Source organism: Pongo pygmaeus, chromosome 16 (genome assembly GCF_028885625.2).
Source record: "Pongo pygmaeus isolate AG05252 chromosome 16, NHGRI_mPonPyg2-v2.0_pri, whole genome shotgun sequence".
NCBI classification, from domain to species: Eukaryota; Metazoa; Chordata; class Mammalia; order Primates; family Hominidae; genus Pongo; species Pongo pygmaeus.
The window spans coordinates 84,931,460-84,956,706 of record NC_072389.2 but is presented as its reverse complement, the minus strand read 5'-3'; the positions used below and the strand labels follow the sequence as shown (position 1 = coordinate 84,956,706).

General features: G+C 51.9%; 1 protein-coding gene across 5 annotated transcripts in view; it reads left to right on the top strand.

Moving 5' to 3' along the window:
• The window catches only part of RASGRF1 (Ras protein specific guanine nucleotide releasing factor 1), a 130,000-nt gene that overhangs the window by 75,203 nt on the left and 29,550 nt on the right, over positions 1–25,247 (top strand). For 3 of the 5 annotated variants that reach the window (XM_054451592.2, XM_054451591.2, XM_054451595.2), the window contains exons 13-21: positions 94–176; positions 9,104–9,361; positions 11,345–11,718; positions 13,727–13,852; positions 15,603–15,773; positions 16,678–16,784; positions 17,296–17,408; positions 19,698–19,758; positions 23,880–23,983. In XM_054451592.2, the coding sequence (XP_054307567.1) occupies positions 94–176; positions 9,104–9,361; positions 11,345–11,718; positions 13,727–13,852; positions 15,603–15,773; positions 16,678–16,784; positions 17,296–17,408; positions 19,698–19,758; positions 23,880–23,983 (1,397 nt within the window). The remainder of the gene's footprint in view (positions 1–93; positions 177–9,103; positions 9,362–11,344; positions 11,719–13,726; positions 13,853–15,602; positions 15,774–16,677; positions 16,785–17,295; positions 17,409–19,697; positions 19,759–23,879; positions 23,984–25,247) is intronic. The other 2 variants (XM_054451594.2, XM_054451593.2) reach the window with 1 other exon arrangement.

The following is a 25,247-nucleotide window of genomic DNA, read 5'->3' as shown; positions in this document are numbered from 1 at the left end:
GAGGCATGTGAACTTTACAGTTGGCAGAGCTCCTGGTGGGCCTGGGTCCAGGAATGGAGAGCTCTGACCCTGGGTTCCTCTCTCTGATTCTAGTGTGTGGATAACATCCGATGCAATGGGCTCATGATGAACGCATTTGAAGAAAATTCCAAGGTCACTGTGCCACAGATGATCAAGTAAGTGCCCTTAACCCCATCTTGACCAGGCAGTGTTCCAGAGACTGAGTACCACAAGGTGACAGCCAGGACACTGGGATGAGCCAGCTACTGGGGTTCAGAGATGCTGGGCTTTGTCTTTGGGGGTGTTTCGGATGTTTTCTTGTTTGTTTATTTTGAGTTGGATGATTGCTATTTGGATGATTGCTTTGGCTTAGTTTTTTTTGGTTTTGTTTTGTTTTGTTTAATTTTTTATTTCCATAGGTTTTGGGGAACAGGTGATATTTGGTTACATGAGTAAGTTCTTTAGTGGTGATTTGTGAGATTTTGGTGCACCCATCTCCCCAGCAGTATACACTGAACCCAATTTGTAGTCTTTTTTTTTTTTTTTTTTTTTTTTGAGACCGAGTCTTGCTCCAGTCACCCAGGCTGGAGTGCAGTGGTGCAATCTTGGCTCACTGCAACCTCCGCCTCTCGGGTTCAAGTAATTCTTCTGCCTCAGCCTCCCAAGTAGCTGGGACTATAGGTGTGTGCCACCACGCCTGGCTAATGTTTTGTATTTTTAGTAGAGTCAGGGTTTCACCGTGTTAGCCAGGATGGTCTCGATCTCCTGACCATCTCATGATCCGCCTGCCTCAGCTTCCCAAAGTGCTGGGATTACAGGCGTGAGCCACCACCCCCGGCCCAAATTTGTAGTCTTTTATTCCTCACCCCCTTCCTACCCTTTCCCCCTGAGTCCCCAAAGTCCACTGTGTCATTCTTATGCCTTTGCATCCTCATATCTTAGGTCCCACTTATGAGTGAGAACATACGATGTTTGGTTTTCCATTCCTGAGTTATTTCACTTAGAATAATAGTCTCCAGTCCTATCCAGATTTCTGTGAATGCCATTAATTCATTCCCTTTTATGGCTAAGTAGTATTCCATCATATATATATATACCACAATTTCTTTATCCACTCATTGATTGATGGACATTTGGGTTAGTTCCACATTTTTGCGAATTGTGCTGCTATAAACATGTGTGAGCAAGGATCTCTTTTGCGTAATGACTTCTTTTACTCTGGGTAGATACCCAGTAGTGGGGTTGCTGGATCAAATGGTAGTTCCGCTTTTCCTTCTTTAAGGAATCTCCACACTGCTATCCATAGTGGTTGTACTAGTTTTCATTCCCACCAGCAGTGTAGAAGTGTTACCTTTTCACCACATCCATGCCAACATCTATTTTTTTTAAATTTTTTATTATGGTTCTTTGGCTTAGTTTTCTTATGGTTCATCTGTTCTGTACATGTGGATTATTTTTGTATTAGGCTGTTTTAAATATAACATTAGGAATCAAACTTTATGTACCCTTTTTTAATAACTATTTTTGTTTTCCTAATTAAAAAATGAATATATAGAACATTTCAAAAACCAGGAAAACCAAAACACAGGCTCCAGAACCACTGTGTTTGTTTGAACAATCCCCAGAGACAATGTCCTACTAAACGCAGCTCTCCAAGCCCTGGGTAATATAGCCTGCCTCACCTGCACCAGGCACAATTCTCTTGCAGTCACCTGCACTCCTAACCCCCTCACCACACCCTCCTTCCTGCCCCAACCCTGGAGCCCACTGGCTCTCTGGCCTCCATTCCCACCTCTGAATTCTGAGCCTGCCTTGCTCACCTGGTGCACGCTAGGACTCTGCTCCTACCTGGGCCATGCTGCTGTTGCCAGAACAATCATCTGGGTAACCCTGGCTTGTTTGCTGCTTCACATACATGCTCTGGGGAACTGCAGATGTAATGTGTTTAATGCAGAACATGATTTAATGTGTGAAATCCTTTGTTTCTACTCGCCACCAATCTGAAGTCAAGTCTGATGAAGTGAGCCCTTCATGAACCTACTGTGTGCCAGGAGCTAGCTGAGGCAGTTTCAGATCCACCAGGTCTTTAAGCCTCTGCATGAGTTGATAAGGAATTATTCCCCTCATGACTACATCACTGAACAGGTGGTGGGGTATAGCAGAAAGATCTGGCCTTGAAGGCAACAGCCCTGGTCCCCAGCCCTAGTTTTGTGTGTGACCCTGGTCCCCAGCCCCAGCTTTGTGTGTGACCCTGGTCCCCAGCCCTAGCTTTGTGTGTGGCTATGGACAAGTCGCTTAACCTTTCTGAGCTTGGGTTTCTCACGTCATAAATGGGGGACATGATAATACCTACCTACCTACTTCCTAGATCCATTTCAATAATCCAGTAAAACTCACAGCTGGAATTACCATTATATGTTTAGTGACTACCCACTCAATTACCATTATATGTTTAGTGAGTACCCACTCATGCTCTGGAAAGGGTGCACATTGAGACAGCAAAAGGAGCAGATGAACTTTGGGAGGCCAAGGCGGGTGGATCACTTAAGGTCAGGAGTCCAAGACCAGCCTGACCAACATGGTGAAACCTCGTCTCTACTAAAAATACAAAAATTAGCCAGGCCTGGTGGCACGCGCCTGTAATCCCAGCTACTCAGAAGGCTGAGCCGAGAGAATCACTTGAGCCTAGGAGGCAGAGGTTGCAGTGAGCCCAGACCTCACCACTGCACTCTAGTCTGGGTGACAGAGTGAAACTCTGTCTCAAAAAAAAAAGAGAGAGCGGATGAAACAAAAATAAAATTAAAATCACCTATGAAAGACAAAATAACAAAATTTTGAACTATGATGGTGATAAAGTGAATGGAATGTTCAGATTAAACTGACAACTTCAAGGACCCATCTGCTTACCAATCTAAAGCCTGGTTTCCTTCACAGGAGGACCAGGGAGGGGACCAGGGAAGCAGAAATGAGCAGGTGGGGTCTCTGTCCTCGGGAAATTCATCGTTTAGTGAGAGAGAGACACATAGAGAGATTATTAGAAAGCAGTGTAGTGCATGCTGTAAAATGGAATCTGTGTAATCCAGGCGAGGTCCAGAAGATGAGTGATAGATCTACCTGGCACAGTTGAGGATGGTTTCTTATGGAACGGGACATCAGAGCTGGCCTCGAAGGACCAGTTGGAGTTTGCTAGATGACTGAGGGGGAAGGGCATTCTGGGAAGAGGGAACAGCATGAACATAGATTCAGAGGCAAAAAAGTATGTGGTGTTTGGGGAGAGTGTAGGGTCGAGGAGAGTGACGTGTCATGCAGGCAATGACCTTGATGCAATTGTGGTCTCCAGGTACACTACCAGACAAACTATTCTAGAGGCTTTGGAACAGATTCATAGGCTAAGTTAAGATGCTTCATTACGGGGTCTAATGTATCAATTTTTTTTTTCCTTTGAGACAGGGTCTCACTCTGTCACACAGGCGGGAGTGCAATGGTGTGATCTCGGCTCACTGCAGCCTCAACCTCCTGGGCTCAAGTGTTCCTCCCACCTCAGCCTCCCAAGTAGCTAGGACTACAGGTGTGCACCACCACACCTGGCTAATAGTGTATCAATTACAAACACACAGCAAGACACCAGGGAAAGGAGATGGAATAGCTGGTTAGGCTAGGGTGTGTGCAGATGGGAGGACCATACCACCTGCATCCTGCTGACACAGTGTTTCTTTGTCCCACCTCTCTCCCTGCCACATCAGCCTTCACTGCTGATGGAGTGAAGTTTGAACCAAGGGGCCCATGCAATGGAAAGCACTTGGGCCAGTGGCACAGACTTGCCCTCTCCCTGGTATAGGGGCGAGTGCCTGGCCACAGCTGCAGCCGTCAGTTCACCTGGAGAACAGCTACACCTTTCTCTGCATTTCTTGGGCAGGGGACACAGAGGGTCAGAATAGCCATTGCCAATGGGTGGCTGACTTAAGACCTAATAAATATTGAATGTCCCATATGCCTCATGAATATTAAGCATAGCATCAATATTTGACTATTTAGTGCCTTTGGTCCCTGTGTCCCTTCCTATGTTCAACATGTCGGTGCTCTCCTTGGTATACTGTGTCTAGTGTAAGTCTTCTGTACTTAGCTTCATCTGTCTTCCTTATTTATTTCTCTTACTTTTATGGCCCAATTTGACTTTCTTAAATAATGCAGCGATCCACACGACATAGTGAAAGATGGGGCTGGAGCGGTGGGCAAAGGTCAGATCACGGTAACTCAACCGGCAAGGAGTGGGGCTTTATTCTGTAGGTGATAGGGCCAAACCCAGGGGAGTGGCAGGCTCCCCGCTGCCGGCCACTCTGATGGGGAGAGTGGGGAGCGGATGGCCTAGCTGGAGAAAGGTGTAGGGGTGATAGGTGGGAAGTTGGGGGTATTCCTTCCATACGTCTCCCAAAACGTGCTGAGTTTCTGGCACAGTTCCCTGCTCTCAGACTGTGAGTCAAGAGCATCCTGATTTTGGGTCTGCAAGACAGAGGTATACGCCCCACGTGTCCCGAGTACTCCCACCAGCCCCTAACGTGATGCATCCAGGCCTTCCCGCAGCAGCTCTGTGGATGGATGTAGTGGTCAGCCACCAGCAACCCAAAACTGAAAAGTCTCCTTCCACCTGCCAGGCTCCTGGGGCTGAGGCTCTGCCCCAACATGTGGCCTCAAAGGCAGGTGGACTCAAGGTGGGGGCACTCTCCCTGGGAAAAAAGAAAGAGAAAGTCCTTTTCCCTTCAGGCAAAGCCTGTCATTGATGCCTGGGAGACAGGAATACCATTTGGAGCATTCATCAAGAAGTGTTGAAAGATCAGAGAGAAGCAGATCTGAATTTCCAGTGAGAAAATGTTCACATTGTAAGGCACCGAATACACTTTCCAGCAGGGATAGTAAGTATCTGGCACTCAAGCCAGTCATCTCCCATCCAGAGCCCCTGGCAGACATTGCTAATGGATCACAGCACTCTCTTGTGTTGAGTCTGGAAGCACAGCTCTAGGCCACTGCTACCAGTCTGCCTACTTTAATGCACTCTCCCATTTTACAGACAGGGAAGCTGAAGTCCAGGATAGTTCTACAGAATATTGGAGATATTGCCGGGCGTGGTGACTGAAGCCTGTAATTCCGGCACTTTGGGAGGCTGAGGCAGGCAGATCAATTGAGGTCAGGAGGTCGAGATCAGCCTAGCCAACACAGTGAAACCCCATCTCTACTAAAAATACAAAAAATTAGCTGGTCATTGTGGTGCATACCTGTAATCCCAGCTACTCAGGAGTCTGAGGCAGGAGAATCGCTTGAGCCCCAGAGGTGGAGGTTGCAACGAGCCAATATTACGCCACTGCCCTCCAGTCTGGGTGACAGAGTGAGTGAGACTCTGTCTCAAAAAAAATGAATAAATAAATAAAGAGGCTGGGTGCAGTGGCTTACTCCTGTAATCCCAGCACTTTGGGAGGCCAAGGTGGGTAGATCACAAGGTCAGGAGTTCCAGACCAGCCTGGGCAACACGGTGAAACCCCGTCTCTACTAAAACACAAAAAATGAGCTGGGTGTGGTGGTGGGCACCTGTAATCCCAGCTACTCGGGAGGCTGAGGCAGGAGAATCACTTGAACCCGGGAGGCGGAGGTTGCAGTGAGCCAAGATCGCACCACGGCACTCCAGCCTGGGCAACAGAGCAGAAGTCCATCTCAATTAAAAAGAAAAAAAAAAAAAAAAAAAAAAAAAGGATATTGGAGTTGCCAGAGGCACTGGAACCAACAGTGATTGTGAGGTTTAAAACAGAAAAGGAAAGGAAAAGGAAGGAGTAGAGAATGCAAGGGCTTTTCTTCACTTTCTCTTCCCCCTCTGGGGGCAGGAGCCCACAGAGAAGGTGCTAGAAGCAAACCCTTGCCAGAGGGGTCAGATGATCCCTATTTGGATGCCAGGTCTGGGCTGGATGCTTTGGGATCCGTGACGTGGGAGTAGCCGTACTCTCCCTCTGAAACATGCAGCCCAGTGGGAATGACTTGGCTTCGTTTGAGAGACAATTCCTGAGCCCCTTCAGCCTCCAGGGCTGGACGTAGCCCTTACTCGATGTTGCTGTCCCAGGCACTTCCTCCAGCCCAGTATTTCTTTTATTATTGCTTCTTCACAGTTTCTCACCTGCCTTTTGAGACTTTTAGTGTTGACTAAAGGAAAAATGATCAAGCTTTTAAAGAATTCAGGTTTGTTTTCTTCAGAAGCCTTCCTGAGGACTGTGGATGGAGGCCAGCAGCCCGGGAGCTGCCCTTCAGGGAAGTCCTATCAGATCCCAGCACAGTGTTTCAACCCACTGCTTAAATGCAGGTGGGGGGTTCAGCACCTGCAGAATCACATCAGACTTGCTGAGAAGTGACACTGAAGCAGAATTACATCAAGATTTGGGCATGAGAGTGCGTCTGGTTAGAGATGACAGGGGCATCATCACTAACCCTATCAGACGTCGTGTTATGTTTGGGAAAGGCAAGGACGAGGGTCATTTATCTTGTAGGGAGAATAGAGACTCAGGCAAGAGACCTGGGAGGCCGTGTGCCCTGGCCTGCTTTGTCCTCAAAGCATCTTTCCGGAGTGCTGCACATCGTCACAGAGTCGGGGGCCTTGTGGAGTCATGCCAGCAAGCAGAAATTAGCAGGCGTGGCTTCTCTCGTTTGCTACTTTGTCTCACGGTAGTGAGAGGTCCCCTCTCTGTCCACTCTGTGTTGCTTCCATTTTCTCTCATTTCAACCTCTTTGTCCTTCTCTGAGTTCTAGGGGACTTTCTCAAATGTGTTTAATAGACCACTCAGATTTTCTGAGTGTCCGATCTGCCATTTCCTGCATCCGTCCCAGCCTTCAATTTAGCACTCTTGTTTTTCATGTCCAAGAAATCCTTCTGACCTTGGATTGCTCCCTCTTCGTGGTTGCTTCTCGAGGTCCCATAGATGCAGTGTATACTTTCCTGAATCTTGGTGGAAACCAAATCAGGAGTTTTCTAAAATGTTATGTGTCTTGCAGCAAAGCTAACTTAGAGGCAGCATTTCCTCGGTTTCTTTGGAATGGTCTCTTTTTGAACTGCAGTATCTTTACAGGCCCTGCTTTTCCCATATTGTTCTCATCCTAAAAAGAAATCCCACTGCCCTGATCATTGAAGGCACTCGATAAAGTTTATTTATTTCAAATCCCAAGAATGCTTCCAAAGAAAAGTATTTAAGAAAGACAGTGTGAAAGGGACGCTATGTCCATTTGCTCGCTTCCTCTGAGCACTATCTGCACTCCTAGGTAGAAGATACCCTCGAAAGAACAGGTGAGCCAGGTGTAGTGGCTCACGCCTGTAATCCCAGCACTCTGGGAGGCTGAGGCAGGTGGATCAAGAGGTCAAGAGTTTGAGACCAGCCTGGCCAACATGGTGAAACCCCATCTCTACTAAGAATACAAAAATTAGCCGGGTGTGGTGGCGCATGCCTGTAATCCCAGCTACTCAGGAGGCTGAGGCAGGAGAATCACTTGAATTGTGGAGGCAGAGGCACTCCAGCCTGGGTGACAGAGCAAGACACCATCTCAAAAAACGGAAAAAAACAAAAAACAAAAAAACTAGATAGTCTGGGCACAGTGGCTCACACCTGTCATCCCAGCACTTTGGGAGACCAAGGCAGGAGGATTGCTTGAGCCCAGGAATTCGACACCAGCCTGGGCAACATGGTGAAACCGTGTCTTTACCAAAAAATACAAAAATTAGCAAGGCATAGTGGCATGTACCTGTAATCCCATAGTGGCATGGACCTGTAAGGCAGGAGGATCGCTTGAGCCCAGGAGAGCAAGGCTGCCGTGAGCCATGATCACACCACTACACTGCACTCCAGCTTGGGCAAATGAGACCTTATCTCATTAAAAAAAAACTAGATACAGCCATCAGCATGTAAGTAATAAGGACAAACAAAAAATAAAGAAGTAAATAAAAAGAAATGAGCACTATATTTGATTCTAAGATTCTCTGTAGTCAAAACAAAAAGCAAAACATGATTACAAAGACTCACAATGTCCAAAAAATGAAAACCCAGAGTTGCCCGAGAGTCCTAATAGCTCCCATTGGATGACCAATAAAACACGATTCCAGTGGTTTAACCACCAGAGGGCGCTGTGTGGTACAGCAGCCTTCAGGGCCACTGGTTCCCACTACGCCCTGTAGAGGCTGCTGACCTCAAGTTCACAAGCAGCTGAAACAAGACCCCTGCAAGTTCACCCCATCTTAGCCCCTTTGTTCTGGCTAACTACACTGGACACCTGTCCTCACATCTTGGCAGCTGCTAGCAGATCAAATAGACCACATTTTGTTTTTCCATGTATCAGCTGATGGACACCTGGGTAGTTTCCACTTTGGGGCTATTACAAATAATGCTGCTAAGAACATTCATGTACACATTTTTTTTTTTGAGGCAGAGTCTCGCTGTGTCACCCAGGCTGGAGGGCAGTGTCACAGTCTCAGCTCACTGCAACCTCCATCTCCCGGGTTCGAGCAATTCTTGTGCCTCAGCCTCCCTAGTAACTGGTATTACAGTTACTAGTAACTGTATACTCCCTAGTAACTGGTATACTCCCTAGTAACTGGTATCCCTAGTAACTGGTAATACCTAGTAACTGGTATTACAGCCACCACACCTAGCTAACTTTTGTATTTTTAGCAGAGACAGGGTTTCGCCATGTTGCCCAGGCTGGTCTCTAAGTCCTGATCTCAAGTGATCCTCCCACCTCAGCCTCCCAAAGTGCTGGGATTACAGGCGTGAGCCACTGCACCCCATCCACATACACATTTGTGTGAACAGAGTTCCTTACATCTTGTGAACTCAGCAACAAATGTTTTTAAGTTTGTAATATTTCTCCAGTATTTCTAGGGGTTTTATAACGGAAAGTTTTTAGGATATTGGGAAAAAGAAGTTGTAGCCCTCCTTCAATGTCATCTTTCCCAAGCTTGTTCTCTTAATAAGACCATCCTGTGCTGTCAGTGTGTGGGGGAAGCAGTGATGAGCAGGCCTGGTGGGTGCCATTCAGATGCCTTTAGACCCACATCACCTCTGCATCCTTCCTTCCCTCTCAGGTCCGATGCCTCCTTATATTGTGATGATGTTGACATTCGCTTCAGCAAAACCATGAACTCCTGCAAAGTGCTGCAGATCCGCTATGCCAGTGTGGAGCGGCTGCTGGAGAGGCTGACGGACCTGCGCTTCCTGAGCATCGACTTCCTCAACACCTTCCTGCACTCCTACCGTGTCTTCACCACCGCCATCGTGGTCCTGGACAAGCTCATTACCATCTATAAGAAGCCTATCAGTGCCATCCCTGCCAGGTGGCTGAGGTGCCCTCCTCTTCCCATGCCCGGAGAGCTTCCAAGCCTTGGAGGAAAACTGAGCTTGCACGGGGCCGGGGGTTGACCTGGAAGGTCCCTGGAGGAGCAGCAGTAACACATGCTGGGGTGCTGCGGGACACACACCACTGCCGCCCCCTCTCCCCAGGAACCAAGCCTCCCTCTGCAGAGAGGCAGGCACAGCTCACCTGCCTGGTGCTACTGCTCAGTCTCAGCTTCTTCCATCTCCACGTGCCAGGATCCTGGGGTGTGGAGGGTGCTCTCACCTCTTAGCCCCGCTCCTGGAAGCACAGGGTCCCACCGTCACCAAAGGACAGTGCTTCCTTTGGTGAAAAAAGAGAAAGGAAATGAGGAGGGGAAGGAGGACAGAAGGAGAGGGAGAGGGAGAAAGAAAAAGGGAGAGAGGAAGGAAGGAAGGGAGGGAGGGAGGGAGAAAGGAATCTTACCCCTGCTTTGCTTAGACCACCTCCTACTCTGAGAAATGATGGAGCCCTTTTTGGCCTACTTGGTGAGTCAACATAAGGAATGCAGACCACCTTAGCCTTTGCTTCCCAAAAGTCATAGGGCAATGAAGGACTTGGCCGAGACTGCCCAGCAGTAGGCCAAGTTCAGGGATTGGCTCAGGCCCCTGATGGGCCTCACTGCTCCAGGAGGGGCCCGTCCAGGAATGGTAGGTGATTATCTTTTCCAAGAGGCCACCTACCCAGATCCCAGTTGTGGACAGCCCATCCCAGCCCTCAGAGGCTCAGAGGCTCTCTGAGTGCCCTGCCCCAAAACGCCCTAGGCAAGACATGAGGCCAGAGCCTCAGCTCTAGGGCTGCCTGGAGCAGAGCTCCTGAATCACACTGGCTCCCCAGAGCTCCCCAGGAACCTCACCATTCCTCCCCCAATCCACACCTCTGCTGCCAGAGCAACGCAACGACCCAGAATACACCCATTCCCTCTTCTGTTCCCTCCTCCTGCCCCCACCTCAGGCCCCACTGGGGCAGGGCACATCTTGCCTGTCTGCCCTGAACTTCTGAAACCTCAATGATCAGCTTCCCAGGGCTCTGAGAAAGCAGAAGAAACATCCCATCCAGGATGGATTTACCCCCTAAAAGTCACTGAGATCATTCCCAGGGGCCCAGCAGACAGTGTCCTTCCTTTCCCAGCAGCAGTGCCGTGCAGAACAAAGAGGCTGGTTCAGAGCCAGCCCTCAGCCCTATGGCCTTGGCTGAGTCCCTTAACCTCTCTGAGCCTCAGTTTCCTACCTGTGACATTCCTACAGTTATCCTTTGGAATAAGAGTGCCTACGTCCTGGGGCAACAGTGAGGGTTAAGAGATAAATCCTGTCCTGTGTGCAATGTGGAGCAGACAGCCTCAATGAGACAAGCTATGGTTTGCAATGTTCTGGATGTATAACCTGTTTCCAGCCTGGCCTGAAGTGGAGCCCTGTCGTGAGGATAGTAGGGGCCACTTTCAGCTTCCCATCCCCCTAAGTTTGCATATAGGGCCACTCAAGCCCCAAGGCAGGTGGAAAGGACCCTGGGTTTAGAGTAGGAGGCATCGGATGAGTCATTTCCTGTCTCTGAGCCTCAGCTTCCTCATTCCACAAAACATGCCTGAGGACCTCTCTAAGGATGAGGCCGAGAGTGTAGGTGGGAGCAGGCCCTGTGTGGGATGGAGGGGGGTTTTGCATAGCCCGCAGGTCAGGGGACACTTAGCACTTCAGGTCAGATGCTGCAGCTGCTGCCCTGAGGGGGTGGGGGGCGGAGCATAGAAGCCCCAAATCCTCTTCCCAAACCATCCAGAGCAGGACCCTTGGCCCCAGGCCATTTAATCACATTGTCCCTGCTCAGAGGATCAGCTCAGATTTGGGTTTCAGGGATTATAAGAATGATGGAGCCTTTGCTGCCACTCCGGAGACGGCCCCCAGGCCTAGGTGGGCAGGCAGGCCTACGCTAACTGTCATTTTCACCCCCGCCCTCCCCACAGGTCGCTGGAGCTCCTGTTTGCCAGTGGCCAGAACAATAAGCTTCTGTACGGTGAACCCCCCAAGTCGCCGCGCGCCACCCGCAAGTTCTCCTCGCCACCACCTCTGTCCATCACCAAGACATCGTCACCGAGCCGCCGGCGGAAGCTCTCCCTGAACATCCCCATCATCACCGGCGGCAAGGCCCTGGACCTGGCCGCCCTCAGCTGCAACTCCAATGGCTACACCAGCATGTACTCGGCCATGTCGCCCTTCAGCAAGGCCACGCTGGACACCAGCAAGCTCTATGTGTCCAGCAGCTTCACCAACAAGATTCCAGATGAGGGTGACATGACCCCTGAGAAGCCCGAAGACCCTTCGGCGCTCAGCAAGCAGAGTGAGTGGCCATGCCGTCGGAGCTGCCCCCCAGCCTCCCAGCCCCACTGAGGCTCAGCCTGGCCCAGCAAGGCCCCAGGGCTGCTCTTCCTGCTCCCATGGGGAAGGAAGGGAGAGGCTTGGGGGTCCCACCAGGCAGATTGTGGAGGCAGCACAGAGTCTGGGCGGTGCAGAGAGGTAGCCGTATGTGGGAGCCCAGGCTGCGGGGGGTAGCAGGCAGAAATTCCCAGGGCATCGCCACACTTTAGATGAGCATCAGTTCCCATCATGAGCAATTTAGGCATCCCTCTGCCCTGACCACAGCATCCTACGGCATCCCTGTGTTTGTCCATGTCTGCAGAGGACAGGGCCTGGGCCAGGCCCATTCAGGGCCTGGGAGAGAAGAAGTCGTCAGCAGCTCCTGCCCCTGGGATTCAGTCTGGCTGAGGACCCAGACCAGACACTGAAATGTGGACACCTGATATGAATGGCATGTGTCGGGAGATGCTCGAGAGGCACAGAGGTTGGGGTGGGAACACCATTAGGGGCGTCATAGAAGGCTTCCTGGAAGAACTGTTCGATCTCTATTTTTACCAAGAGGAAAGGAGAACATTCTAGACCATGGGAACAGGATGGGAATGATTGAGGAGCAAGAAAAGGCCTTGTGTGTTTCGGGGACAGCTGGACATCAGGCAGACCTGGAATGCTGAGTGTGAGACAGAGGCTGGAGATGATTCCAGGACAGGCTGGAGCCTCCCTACTCTCAGGGTTTCTCCTGACCCTTCTAAAAGTGTCAGGTCTGGTTCTGATTTAGATCCGAACCGGCCACATCTTGGGTGCCACAGGCGTTGTCTTGGTTAGCACATGAGAGCACGTGCACATACGCACGCACCCACGTGCAACCCGGGGCTGGTCAGACGCCCCAGGCTTTGAGGAGGAGGCCTTTGAAGAGGGAAGGATTTCTCTCCTCTGAGCTGTCAAGAGGGAAGGCAGAGGGCACCCCCAGCAGAGGGCACAGCTGGGGCGAGATAAATCCTCCACCAGGCTCCATACCAAGTAACACTCACCGTGGCACATGCAGTTAATGGGTGATGCGTGCAGCTGAAAGTCAGTCACCAAGGAAATGGCCTACCAGAAATTTCATAATTTCACATTCTGAAATGTAAAGCAAGGCAGTCCTGAAAAGTCATCTGGTACCAGGCTTCTTGACCGGTGATCCAGGAGCCCATGAACCTAATTGTGTGCCAAACTGTGTGTGTGTATATGTGTGTATGTGTATTTGTGTATGTATAAATGTGTGTGCGTGTGCATGTGGACATTCTTGTCTAAAGAGAAGACCTGTGGCTTTTTTTGGGTTCTCAAGGTCAGACGCAACTACATCCACTTTCTGTGTGGGTAAACTGAGGCCCAGAGCAGTTAAGAGTTTCTGTGCCAGACCTAGGCTTTTAATATAATTCATCAGCTTCCCCAGGGTGTGTGGACCAGGAATCTCCCAAGATTAGGAAGCCTCTATAATTAATTGTCCAAGACAGGACATTTTAAGAGTGACCAGGGGCATGGGGCAATAGGTTAAAAGCAGAGGAAAACTGGAGCAGATGGTCACCTTAACTAATAAGCTTCACCAAAAAAAAAAAAAAAAAGAGAGAGAGAGATCATGCGACTCAAAGTGTGGTCCGTGGACCAGCCACATGGCCATCACCTGGAACTTGTTAGAAATGCAGACTCTCAGGCCCCACCTGAGACCCCTGAATCAGAATTTGCATTCTGACAAGATCCCTGGGTGTGTCTGGTAAGGTTTGAGTAGCCCTGGTGGAGCAAAAGCCACCTTGGAGATTGACAGTGCTCATTAGCAAGAGAAAGGTTCTGATAAGTCCTGTGGGAAACAAAGCTGTTAAACTTTCTTCAGTGGCTGTATCCCAAGTTTACTCTGTTTTGCCTCAGTAAATTATAGACATACATTTTGAAATCAAATATTTAAATTTTAAAATTAAAATTGAGAAAAGTAAAATTATTTCTTTCTTTTCTCCCAGGCTCAGAAGTCTCCATGAGAGAGGAGTCAGATGTTGATCAAAACCAGAGTGATGATGGTGATACTGAAACATCACCAACTAAATCTCCAACAACACCCAAATCAGTCAAAAGCAAAAATTCTTCAGGTACAATGCACCAATTCAAAACCACAAATAGATTTCCAGTTTGGGAGAGGGCAGCAGGTCAAGTCGAGTCAAGGCAAGTGGGTGTCATCCCTTATGCTTTGTGAGTGACTCCTAAGAGCAGTAACTTTTCTGATATTTCATAACCCACCCACCACCACCCGCCCCCGCCCTAGGGGAAGGGGCTGTGGGCACTGGAACATTGGCTGGGTAGATCCTGCTCTTCAACTCAACCAAGTCACTCTCCCAATTTCAAACAAGACTGCCTTGAGCCCACCCAGCACAGGTGGGCAGGGAGGCTCAGCATCTAGGGCTCATTCATGGAAGATCCTGATTCAGAAGGTGCTTCCTGAACCCCAGCACAGGTGGGCAGGGAGGCTCTGCATCTAGGGCTCATTCATGGAAGATCCTGGTTCAGAAGGTGCTTCCTGAACTGCGTGTCAGGCTCTGCGCAGACCCATTTCATCATCTTGACAACCTTGCAGGAAGGCCAGGTTTTCCAAATAAGGGGAAAGACTCCAAGAGGTGGTGACATTGCTCACCTGCAGTCTCAGACTCCTGATCCTGAAGGGTCCTTGAGAAGCAGTCTTGGTCTCTGGTTTTCATAAAGCGCTTTCCCCTATACAAGGGGGCTGTGAGACACCCAATGGTGAGAGAGACCTCCCAGGGGACCCACCTCCCAGACAGCCCCTCCTCACACAGCCTTCTCCAATGCCCCTGCTGTCACATGCATAGGGCCGCCTGCAGCCTGAACTCTCCACTATCCAGGCCTTCAAAAGAAACCCAATAGGTAACAGGGTCACCGAGCTTTAGAGAGAAACTGCCTGGACACACTGCAGCCCTGCCACAGCTGCTCAGACACACAGAAACAGAGCTCATGGAGAGCCAAATTTCAGAAATAAGCTTTGAGTCCTTAAAATAAATCATCTGTGCCTCACAGCATAAATACTGTTATTTTGTCTTAAGTAGTCTGGATTGATTTCCAGAGACAAGATGAAACCAAAGGTTTCAAGAGTAGGTTTCTCCTATCATTACTACTAAAAATTATGGTTATTATTATTATTACTAATAGCAATGATATTCCATGGCATTTATATAGCTTTTCACCTAATACAAAGTACTTTCATCTATGTTATGGCCTTTAATCTTTACATCCACCTTTTGAAGCTTTATCCCTATTATTCAAAGGAGATTACTGAAACCCAGAGGGGTTAAATGACTTACCCAAGGTCACACAGCTAGTAGGGGGTAGAGGAGAATTTCAACTCAGGTGGCTGGACTCCAAGAGCCATCCTCTCTCCATCCCACTGTGCCCATGAGCCCATTAGTACGAATTGTTATGGATGTCAGACATTGGACAGGTTATGTGTTAATCCGAAGTAGACTGAGAGGGTAAGAAAACTCAGGATGCTGCCCTCAGGCAGGCCCGTGCCCTGCTGGACCTGAGAGGTGAAGGGGTTGAGAGCTGCAAAAAGATGGAAGGGGTGACTGGAGACCTTCTTCAGAAGCGGGAGGTTGCTCCTCATCCTGGGGCAGCCCTGAGGGTGTTGTGGTGTGACTCTCCCCAGAGGCTTCTAACACAGAGAGAGAGACACACACACACACACACCAGCACCACCCGACATGCCCTGGTACCCTGAAGACACAGCCTGCTGGCTCTTGAGGCTGGTCTAGCCTCGGGACCCCTGGTTTTCTAACAGCCTGAGCAGTTGGGACTGGGGACAGCTGAGGGTTGGTTCCCTCCTCTCTGCAGAGTTCCCACTCTTTTCCTATAACAATGGAGTCGTCATGACCTCCTGTCGCGAGCTGGACAATAACCGCAGTGCCTTGTCGGCTGCCTCCGCCTTTGCCATAGCAACCGCGGGGGCCAACGAGGGCACCCCAAACAAGGAGAAGTACCGGAGGATGTCCTTAGCCAGTGCAGGTATGTGGGGTGGTCTTCGCTCACAGGGTCCTCCCCATGGTCAGCCCCAGTGGCAGGTGATAGCAGGTGTGGTCCCGGGGACTTGCTCTGCTGTGGATGTTTAAGGTGTGCTAATGATGGCACAGGTGGGTCCTGTTAAAGCACCCACCCTCGGGGAGCTCCCTGCTTCAATTGATTACACTCACTCACTGGACACGAAGCTTCCTGAATCATTACTTTGGCTTGGGCACCGCCTTCCACTTATGGAGGTGCTGGGTCACAACCCCTACCTCTCTGCACTGGTTGGGGCTCTGCACACGCCCAGGGCCTGAACCCCACACCTAGAGCCAGGGCCACTGCACATCTAGGGCACAGCCTGCCCTGCACCTTCCTCTTCCAGCTCCCAACTGAATGCCATCCATCCCACCCCCAAACTTCCATCCTGCAGGCCTTTGCTAGTGGTGACCCTCCTGCCTGGAGGCCCCTTCCTTCCCACCCATTGTTCTTTGCTTCTTGGCCAGCTTCTACTCGACATAAAGCCCAGTGCCCATGGGAACCTCTGTCCCGCCATGCTCCCACCTCCCACTTCTGCAGCCTTGATCCTGCAGCAGAGACTGGAATAGGGGCCCCCTTGAGCTCTGTTCCCTGGGGAGGGCCTGCGTGGCTCTGTCTTGGGAGGCTGCCTGAACTTTCCAGCAGCTCTTGAAAGATGGAGCGGTCTGGAAGAGGCTGGGCATGCATGGACCGTGTTGACTGAGGAGCCATGACATCTGTGCTATTGGTCAGACACTAGTTGTTAATCATGTTATTATCCACCTGCCCATGACCCAGCTCAGCCAGATCCGAGAGGCAAGTCCAGACTAGTGTCAAGCTCTGTTTCTTGTCCTCACCTGTCCTCTCTCCCCTCTGCCATGCATGCTGCCAGGGTTTCCCCCAGACCAGAGGAACGGAGACAAGGAGTTTGTGATCCGCAGAGCAGCCACCAATCGTGTCTTGAACGTGCTCCGCCACTGGGTGTCCAAGCACTCTCAGGTGGGTGGGAGCCCTCCCTGGGCAGGCTGCTGGGGACCACCAGGCAATGGCCCCAGGAACCAGCTGCCTTCCAGAAGCAGCTGTGGGCAGAGTAAGCTGATGGCTGGCAGTGGGGCAGCAGAAGGGAGGGAGCTCAAAATGTGCCACCCTGATGTTCCCAGAGGACTGCTCAGATTCCCTAGGAGGGAACCAAGGACATGGAAGGGACAATGGGCCTCTGTCTATCCACTCTGCCTGTAGCAGGGGTACAGGTAGGTTTGTGCCTCCCTGGCCCAGGGGTGTAGCCAGCTGAAGGATGGGCTTCGGTCTGGTTCCAGTGCCTTTATCTAAGATTCTCTAGGCCTGGAGAGCCTCTCATGCCCTGCCAGGAAGCCAGCAGAAAGGAAATAAGGCAGGTCAGCCTGCCCTGGGCAGAATAGAAACTGGAGCTCCTTCCTCTGGCCTGGGCCCAGACCACTGCAGAACAGCTCAAAAACAGTAACCAGAGCCACCCATCACACCTTCCCGGCAGGACTTTGAGACCAATGATGAGCTCAAATGCAAGGTGATCGGCTTCCTGGAAGAAGTCATGCACGACCCAGAGCTCCTGACCCAGGAGCGGAAGGCTGCAGCCAACATCATCAGGTAAAGGCAGTACCTGGTTCCCGGCTCAGAACTGCCTGCTGGGACAGGAGCCCTGCCTTCTGCCTCCATGTAGGCTGGTCAGAGGCCAGGGAGGTGAAGAGCGCCCTTATCAAGGACAGCCCCAAGTAGAAGTGCTAGGGTAGAGGTGAGCTCTTGGGGGCAGGCTCGGGGCTGGGTAGTCTATTTGTCCTTTCCTCTCTCCCCACCCTGCGCCAGACCTGATCTCTTCAAAGCAAGAACCCAGCACACTTCATGTGTGTCCACAGCTGCTAACCCCTGTCTAGCCTGTGCCATCCAATATGGTAGGCACTAGCTACGTAAGGCTATTTAAATCTTTTTTTTTTTTTTTTTTTTTTGAGACGAAGTCTCGCTCTTGTCACCCAGGCTAGAATGCAGTGGTGCGATCTTGGCTCACTGCAACCTCCACCTCCAAGGTTCAAGCAATTCTCCTGCCTCAGCCTCCCCAGTAGCTGGGATTGTAGGCACCTGCCACCATGCCCAGCTAATTTTTTTTTGTATTTTTAGTAGAGACGGGATTTCACCATGTTGGCCAGGCTGGTCTCGGTCTCCTGACCTCAGGCGATCTGCCCGCCTCGGCCTCCCAAAGTGCTGGGATTACAGGCATGAGCCACCGTGCCCGGCCTTGGCTATTTAAATCTTAATGAAAATTAAATAAAATTTAAAGTTCAGTTCATCAGTGACATGAGCCCAGCAGCCGCAGCTTCACCCCTGACATGTGGCTAGCAGCCCCTGCATTGGACAGTACAGGGTGTAGGACACTGCCATCACTGCAGAGATCTGTTAAACAGTGCTGGCAAGGCCTGATTTGTAGGTGCTCAGGGAGTGTCTGTTGAATTGAATTCAGTTAAGTTGTTTATCCCCAAACCCTTGCTTGTCCTCTCCTGGCGGAGGTCAGGGTCAGGCAGCCCCATGTCTGAGCTGCTCAGCCAGTGACTCATGTGACCTGGGCAAGTCCCCTCTCTGAGCCTTATCCATAAAATGGGTGAACAATACCTGCTTCGAGGCTGGGGTGAGATCACGGGTGTCACTTTTACAGGCTGTTCAGTGGGTGGCGGGCACCTACCGACTCAGCCTGTCTGCTCCCAGCCCAGCCCAGGTGTGAGGGCTTGGGCCCTGGCCTTTCCTCCTCACCTCTTGCCTGGCCCCAGCCTCCCCAGACTTTCCCCCAAGTCCTGCCTGTGACCAGAGTGCCCAGCCTTCCTCCCCAGCCAGGCCGTGGAGGCCCCATGCTGGGGCCCATTCTTCCCTCAGGCTCACAGTCCTAAAATCTCTTTCAGGCCTCCACATCTCCAGTACAGAGGCCAGAGTGTGCGCACACATGCACACACACACGCACACACACACAGCCGCCACTCATGGTCCTCCCAGGAGGCCTTAGGAGTGTGCAGAGCCCCCCACCAAGCATATTGATCAAAGCCACCCTCGGGGGGAGCCTGTTCCCTGGGTGCGATGAAAGAGCAGGCTCTGGAGTTGGCAGCCCTGGTTTGGAGCGTGGGCCCACCATGCTGCAGCTGCGGGACCCCAGGTGAGGCAGTTCCCTGAGGGGCCGTTTCCTCAGCTGTAAGATATACACGACAATGCCTTCTGCCAGGCTGATCCAGAGAGCCACTCCCCGCAGCCCCGGCAGGCCTGCAGACTCCTGACTGTCCCCATGCAGCCCAGGCCTGGCTCTCCAGTGTCCGCAGCCTCCGTTGGTACTCACCAGCTGTGGCTCTGAGCCCATCACTGTGAGCATGAGGCACTTTGGCCTGACTTTGAGGCTCTACCCTCATTCCCCACCGTGGGTACCACTCTCCTCTGCTCTCCCAACTCGATCCTCGCAGTCCCTCCTCTGGGCCTGTGGCTACCATCCTGCTGCCTCCCCGCTCCCTGTGCTTCCTTCTTCTCATGCATCCTGTCATCCATGTGCTCGCAGGAGTGCCTGCTGAATGTCCAGTGCTGTGCTGGCACCAGAGCTATGGGGCTGAATCAGACACCGTTCCTCCCTCGAGGGTTCCCTGCCTGAGGTGGCAGAAAGGCCATTCCCACTCAGCCAGATGCAGGAAGCCCAGGGGCTGAGAGGGCCCCAGAAGGGGACCTCCCACAGCCAGGAGCATCAGGACCATCAGGAAGGAGAGAGTGAAGGAGGAAGGGGAAAGGGTGCTCCTGGCAATGGGGATGACGAGGACAGAGGGGCGTAAGAGCAGAGGCCGTGTGGGGCTGTCCAAGCTGGGGAGAAGCTGCTGAGAAGTGAAGTGGGGCTCACCGTGCCTTCTCATTCCTGCCTAGGACTCTGACCCAGGAGGACCCAGGTGACAACCAGATCACGCTGGAGGAGATCACGCAGATGGTGAGCTGGGCCTGCCCTCTTGCTTTCCAAGGCTTTCCTCCCCGTCCTCCTGCCCAGGACCCCTGACCCAGCACAGGCATCACCCGTATTCATTTTCTGTGGCTGTTGTGAAAAAATACCACAAACTGGGTGGCTTAAAACAACAGGAATGGGCTGAGCGCAGTGGCTCACGCCTGTAATCTCAGCACTTTAGGAGGCCGAGGTGGACAGATCACCTGAGGTCAGGAGGTAGAGACCAGCCTGGCCAACATGGTAAAACCCCATTTCTACTAAAAATACAAAAATTAACTAGGTGTGATGGCAGGTGCCTGTAACCCCAGCTTCTCAGGAGACTGAGGCGGGAGAATCACTTAAACCCGGGAGGCGGAGGTTGCAGTGAGCCAAGATCGTCCACTGCACACTCCAGCCTAGGTAACAGAGCAAGACGCCATCTCAAAAAAAAAAAAAAAAGAAAAAAGAAATGTATTCTCTCATAGTTCTGGAGTCTGAAATTAAGATGTGAGAGGGAGGCCAGGCGCGATGGCTCACACCTGTAATCCTAGCACTTTGGGAGGCTGAGGTGGGCAGATCACTTAAGGTCAGGAGTTCAAGATCAGCCTGGGCAACATGGTGAAACTCCGTCTCTACCAAAAATACAAAAAATTACCCGGGCATGGTGGCGCATGCCTGTGATCCCAGCTACTTGGGAGGTTGAAGTGGGAGGACTGCTTGAGCGTAGGAGGCAGAGGTTGCAGTGAAATGAGATCGAGCCTCTGCCCTCCAGCCTGGGTGACGGAGTGAGACCCCCATCTCAAAAAAAAAAAAAAAAAAAAAAAAAAAGATGTTGGAAGGGTCATGCTCCCTCCAAAGGCTCAAGGGGAGGCCCTAGTGGTGGTGTAAGAGCTGGTGTTCACACCCAGGTCTGGCTGACTCCAGAGCGACAACTCTCCCTCATTCCATCTACCACACTGCCTCATCCCCAGAAGTCGGGGTGCAGCTCACCACCTGCCCAGAAATGATGGGACCCCAGAGACAGAGCTGTGCTCACCATGAACAAATCCAAGCTCATAGTGGCATTCCACACGAAGTAAGGGAATGATGGTCTTGTGCACTTCCAGGGTCCAGCCACAGCCCACTTTTTTCCAAGTCAGTGATATGCACCCCAGAATGCCATCACAAGCCACCCCAGAGCCCTTGGCCCCTGCATCACAGCGGCCAGAGATGCTCAAGACAGACTCACTCTGACCACACCACCCCCACCAGAGGCAGAGATTGTGCAATGCTGGCTCAGCCCCTTGCTGGTTGAGTGACCTTCAGTCTGTTGGAAGTAGCCAGCGTGAAGACTTGGGACTCTGGGTTCTGGGCCCCTGCTGTCCTCACCCCTCCCATGTTCCCCTCCTGGTTCCTGGAAGTGGTGAGGGCACCTATGAAGCTGTAAGCACTCTGCCCACACTCTGCCCCCAGAGCAGCGCTGCAGGGCTGGGCCCCCAGGAACTCACACGTGCTCCTCAGGCAGGGAGGTTGACGGTCCCCAGACCCTACTTCCTCCAAACTGACCCTTTGGGGCCAGAATGCCGGGTAAACCCCGAGACAGAAGTGCTCCTCTCGGCAGCTGAAAGGAAGCCGACTGCACTCTGCTCCTGTTTCCCAACAGGGGCTCACCTGGAATGTTTACCCCTCAACAGCATGAGGGCCCCTTGTTCCTTTGTGAACAGCCTGAGGTTCTTCCAGAACAAACAGCTGCTGAGCTGCCCTCTCTTGTCCCCAGAGCCTGTGTGGGGCAGATCCGGGTTGAGAGGGCCCCACGGCCTCACTAGAGACAGTGAGGATTTTCAAAAGCCTATAAAAGTTGGAGGAAGTTGTCAGTTTTGATCTCTGCTTCCAGGGTCACCCACTTTCCCAGGCCACCCCAGAAGGGAGCGGAAGGAGCCAACCACCCCACCTTGGCCAGAACGCCTCTTCTGGCCTCTGGTACCAGTGCAGGCCTCTGGGCCCCACAGCGCCTGGGCCTCTGGGCCATAAGCCACCCAGCCCCTTGAGCTCACCCTTGGCTCTGACAGTTCAGCCCAACCCCAGGGCGCCAGGCAGGACCCTCAGATGGGAAGGTGGCTGGGCTGCCCACCTGTATGTATTCACTCAGCTGCTTCAGAGGCTGAGGGTCCCCTCCCTGTGAGCACACAGGGGATCCCCTGCATGGGTTCTCTCACTACAACCCGGCATCCCATTGGCCCTGCCACTCTCCTCTCCGTGTCTCCAAAGGCTTCATGTCCCCCAACACTCATGCTCCTGCACCTGGGTTTCTCTACACACCCCTCCCTGCCCAGGGCAGCTCTGCCAGAAAAAACTCACCGACAGCCACCACACAAACACACACACACACACCACACACACCAAACATACACTACACACACATACACTACACACACCACACACACCCAGCAAACATACATACCACACACACACCAGACCACACACACCACGCACACCCAGCAAACACACATACACCACACACACAACACACCACACACACACACACACACTACACACACTTCACGAACACAGCACTCACACACCACATACATACACACACACCACACACACCACACATACACCACACCACACACACACCACAGATACCACACCACATACCCCACACACACATATACACACCACATACACACACACATCACCCACACAGGTGCACACCACACACACACACCACAGATACCACACACACATACCACAGATGCCATGCACACACACACCACATACACCACATACATCACCCACAGGCACACACCACACACACACACATCCCCCACATACACATGCATATACCCCACACCACAAACACCCCATACACACCACCCACACACCACCCACATGGCACACACACAGAGGCTGCTTTCCTCCACGGTCCTCGCTCCACTCACGTGACTTGGAACCACTTAGGCTGGAGCTCCCTGAGGCCAGGAACCGTGTTTCCTGCCTTTCCATCTCAGTGTGTAGCGAGGGCCTTGGTGCAGACCTCAGTGCGCGTCTGAGGAGGAAATGGGAGGAAGGGAGACACTTAGTCTAGGAGGGATGGCCCCACTTCCCTTGGGACCCAGCAGATGGGCTGCTTGCAGGTGCTCAGCCCAGCTGGGACTTCCGGACAGGGTAAAGTGAGCATGAAAAAGCGAAGGCATGAGGCACACAAGACAGTCATCTCTCAGAGCGCCTGCTGCCCGAGGGGTTGACTGCTGTCCTCCTGTGTGGCCCAGTTGGTCCTGAGGTGCTGATGGGGGAGGATTCTTGTTCCTAACAGGCTCCTCCCAAGACCAACACAGTTGTCCTTTTACCCACCGCCTTCCAGCACCCCTCACTCAGATCCAGCAGACCTTCCACGAGGCCTTTGTGCCCAATACACTGGCCTCCCCATGTCCACCTCTCATCCATCTCCTGCCATGGCCACCACTGTCCCCTGGCTAACGTTTCCCTGAAGATTTTCTCTGGTCAAAGGGCCCAAGTAGTGGAATCCCTTAATGATGGTGTCCGAGGGTGGCCCCTGGGGGCCAGGGACATGGACTAAGGCCCAGGACTAAGGCGGGACAGCTGTCTTCTGAGCACAGGGCCACCCCAGGAGCTAATCACGCCTGGGAGTCCACACCTGCTAGTTTCAAAAGGAAATTGTATAGAGACAGTTGTGGGCTCAGGCGGACCCTGAAGGGAGTGGCCAGGCACAGCCTGAAGTCAGACAACCTGGGCTCCAGTCCTAGTCAGCCCACTTCCAGCTTAGCAACTTGGGCCAGTGGCTCACCTCTGGAAGCCTCCGTTGTCTCATGCGTGTGCTGGGTGCTCCCTGGCAGGGTGGGTGAGGGTGGTCCGAGCGCTGGACTGCACACACCAGCACAACAGGGCGGGGCCCATCTCCCTCCGTCCCCTTCCCTCCACCTCCCCTCATCATACTCCATCCACCCTCTCATCAGATTTGAGATGGCATCATACCCCATCTACCCACCCACCAGATTCGAGGCGGTGTCATACCCCATCACCCGCCCACCCAATTCGAGGGGGAGATACCTCCAGAGAGGCAGCTGAGAATCCAGGAGGTGTCCGTCATAGGCCTAACTCGAAACCTTGCTCCCCTAACTCAAAACCAGGCTGAAGGCGTGAAGGCTGAGCCCTTTGAAAACCACTCGGCCCTGGAGATCGCAGAGCAGCTGACCCTACTAGACCACCTCGTCTTCAAGAAGATTCCTTATGAGTAAGTGTTGCAAGCACCACCCGCCTCCCCCCGCTTCCTCAGGCACTGTCTTGGACAGCACCCTGGAAGCACATGCAGTGAATTTCCAGAGCTGCGCAGACCCTCCACAGCTTGAAACAATAGTGCCTAGGTCAGCAGAATGAGGGAGAGAAGCCTGTTCCCATTCCTGCCCACCAAGTTCTCTCCTTACCTGTCAGCTACACACACACACTTTTCTGGAATCATCTCTAACTCAGAGCTCCTAGAGAGTATCTAGAAAAGAGCATGTGTTCATGTGTGTGTGCACGTGTACCTGTGAGAAACTGTGCACACAGGCAAGAGCGTGGGCACGTGTGTGGGTCCAGTGACCTCCAGTAGCTGATTTAGGGGACAGGTGTGGACTTTGAAGAAGCCCCAAGGCCTGCTGTTACCTGCTCTGGCCTCAGTCATCCCTGGTGTTCATTGCAATTATTCTACTTATGTAATTTTGTATCCTTCTTCCTTCATCTGACGCTATGCCAAAATGGCATTTGTAAACACTATTTTTAATAAGTACACAGCATTCTCTAACAGTGTGTTACTAAGCCACGAGAGTGTTTTCAGCCTTCACTTTTATATTTATCGCTGCAGTAAACATCCTTGCAACAAATATGTCTGAATTCCTAACAATGGTCCCAGAATGGTTTCCCAGAATTGGGCTCACCGGATTTGAATCATTGTGGGGCTTTTGGCCTCAGCCCCACCTGGCACTCTCGCAGCCCTCCCCAGCGTGGGTGCTGCCTTGTGTAAATAGAGAGGGTCGGCACTTTGGAAACCTGTCACATCTCCTGGACATAGAAACAGATGATATTCCTGATATGTCCCTCTAGGAGGAGAAGCGGGTTGTGTTTTCAAACACAAATCACCTCCCCTGGCCCCTTCTGCCCACAGGACTCTGCTGAGGTCCCCTCTCCCTGTCACTTTATGAAGTCAGGAGCCTGTGGCTTGGCTTGCAGGCTTTTTAAGCCTTTTATCTGCCCCCTTTTAGGGTCTTCTAGTCCCTCATCCTATAGACCAGCTGCTGCAGTGACTAAAATGTGAATTCTCCCTGTCAGAAAACAAGATTCATAACAAATTATTTCCACCATACTTCACAATAAGGTGTGTGCCTTCCCACACCTTATTTCAGCCTCCCAGTAAACCTGTGAGGAAAGGATTGTCTTTATGCCCATTTTACAGGTGAGGAAACTGAAGCCCTGTGCTGTAAAGGGTTTGTCTGGGGCCACACAGCTGCGACAAGGCAGAG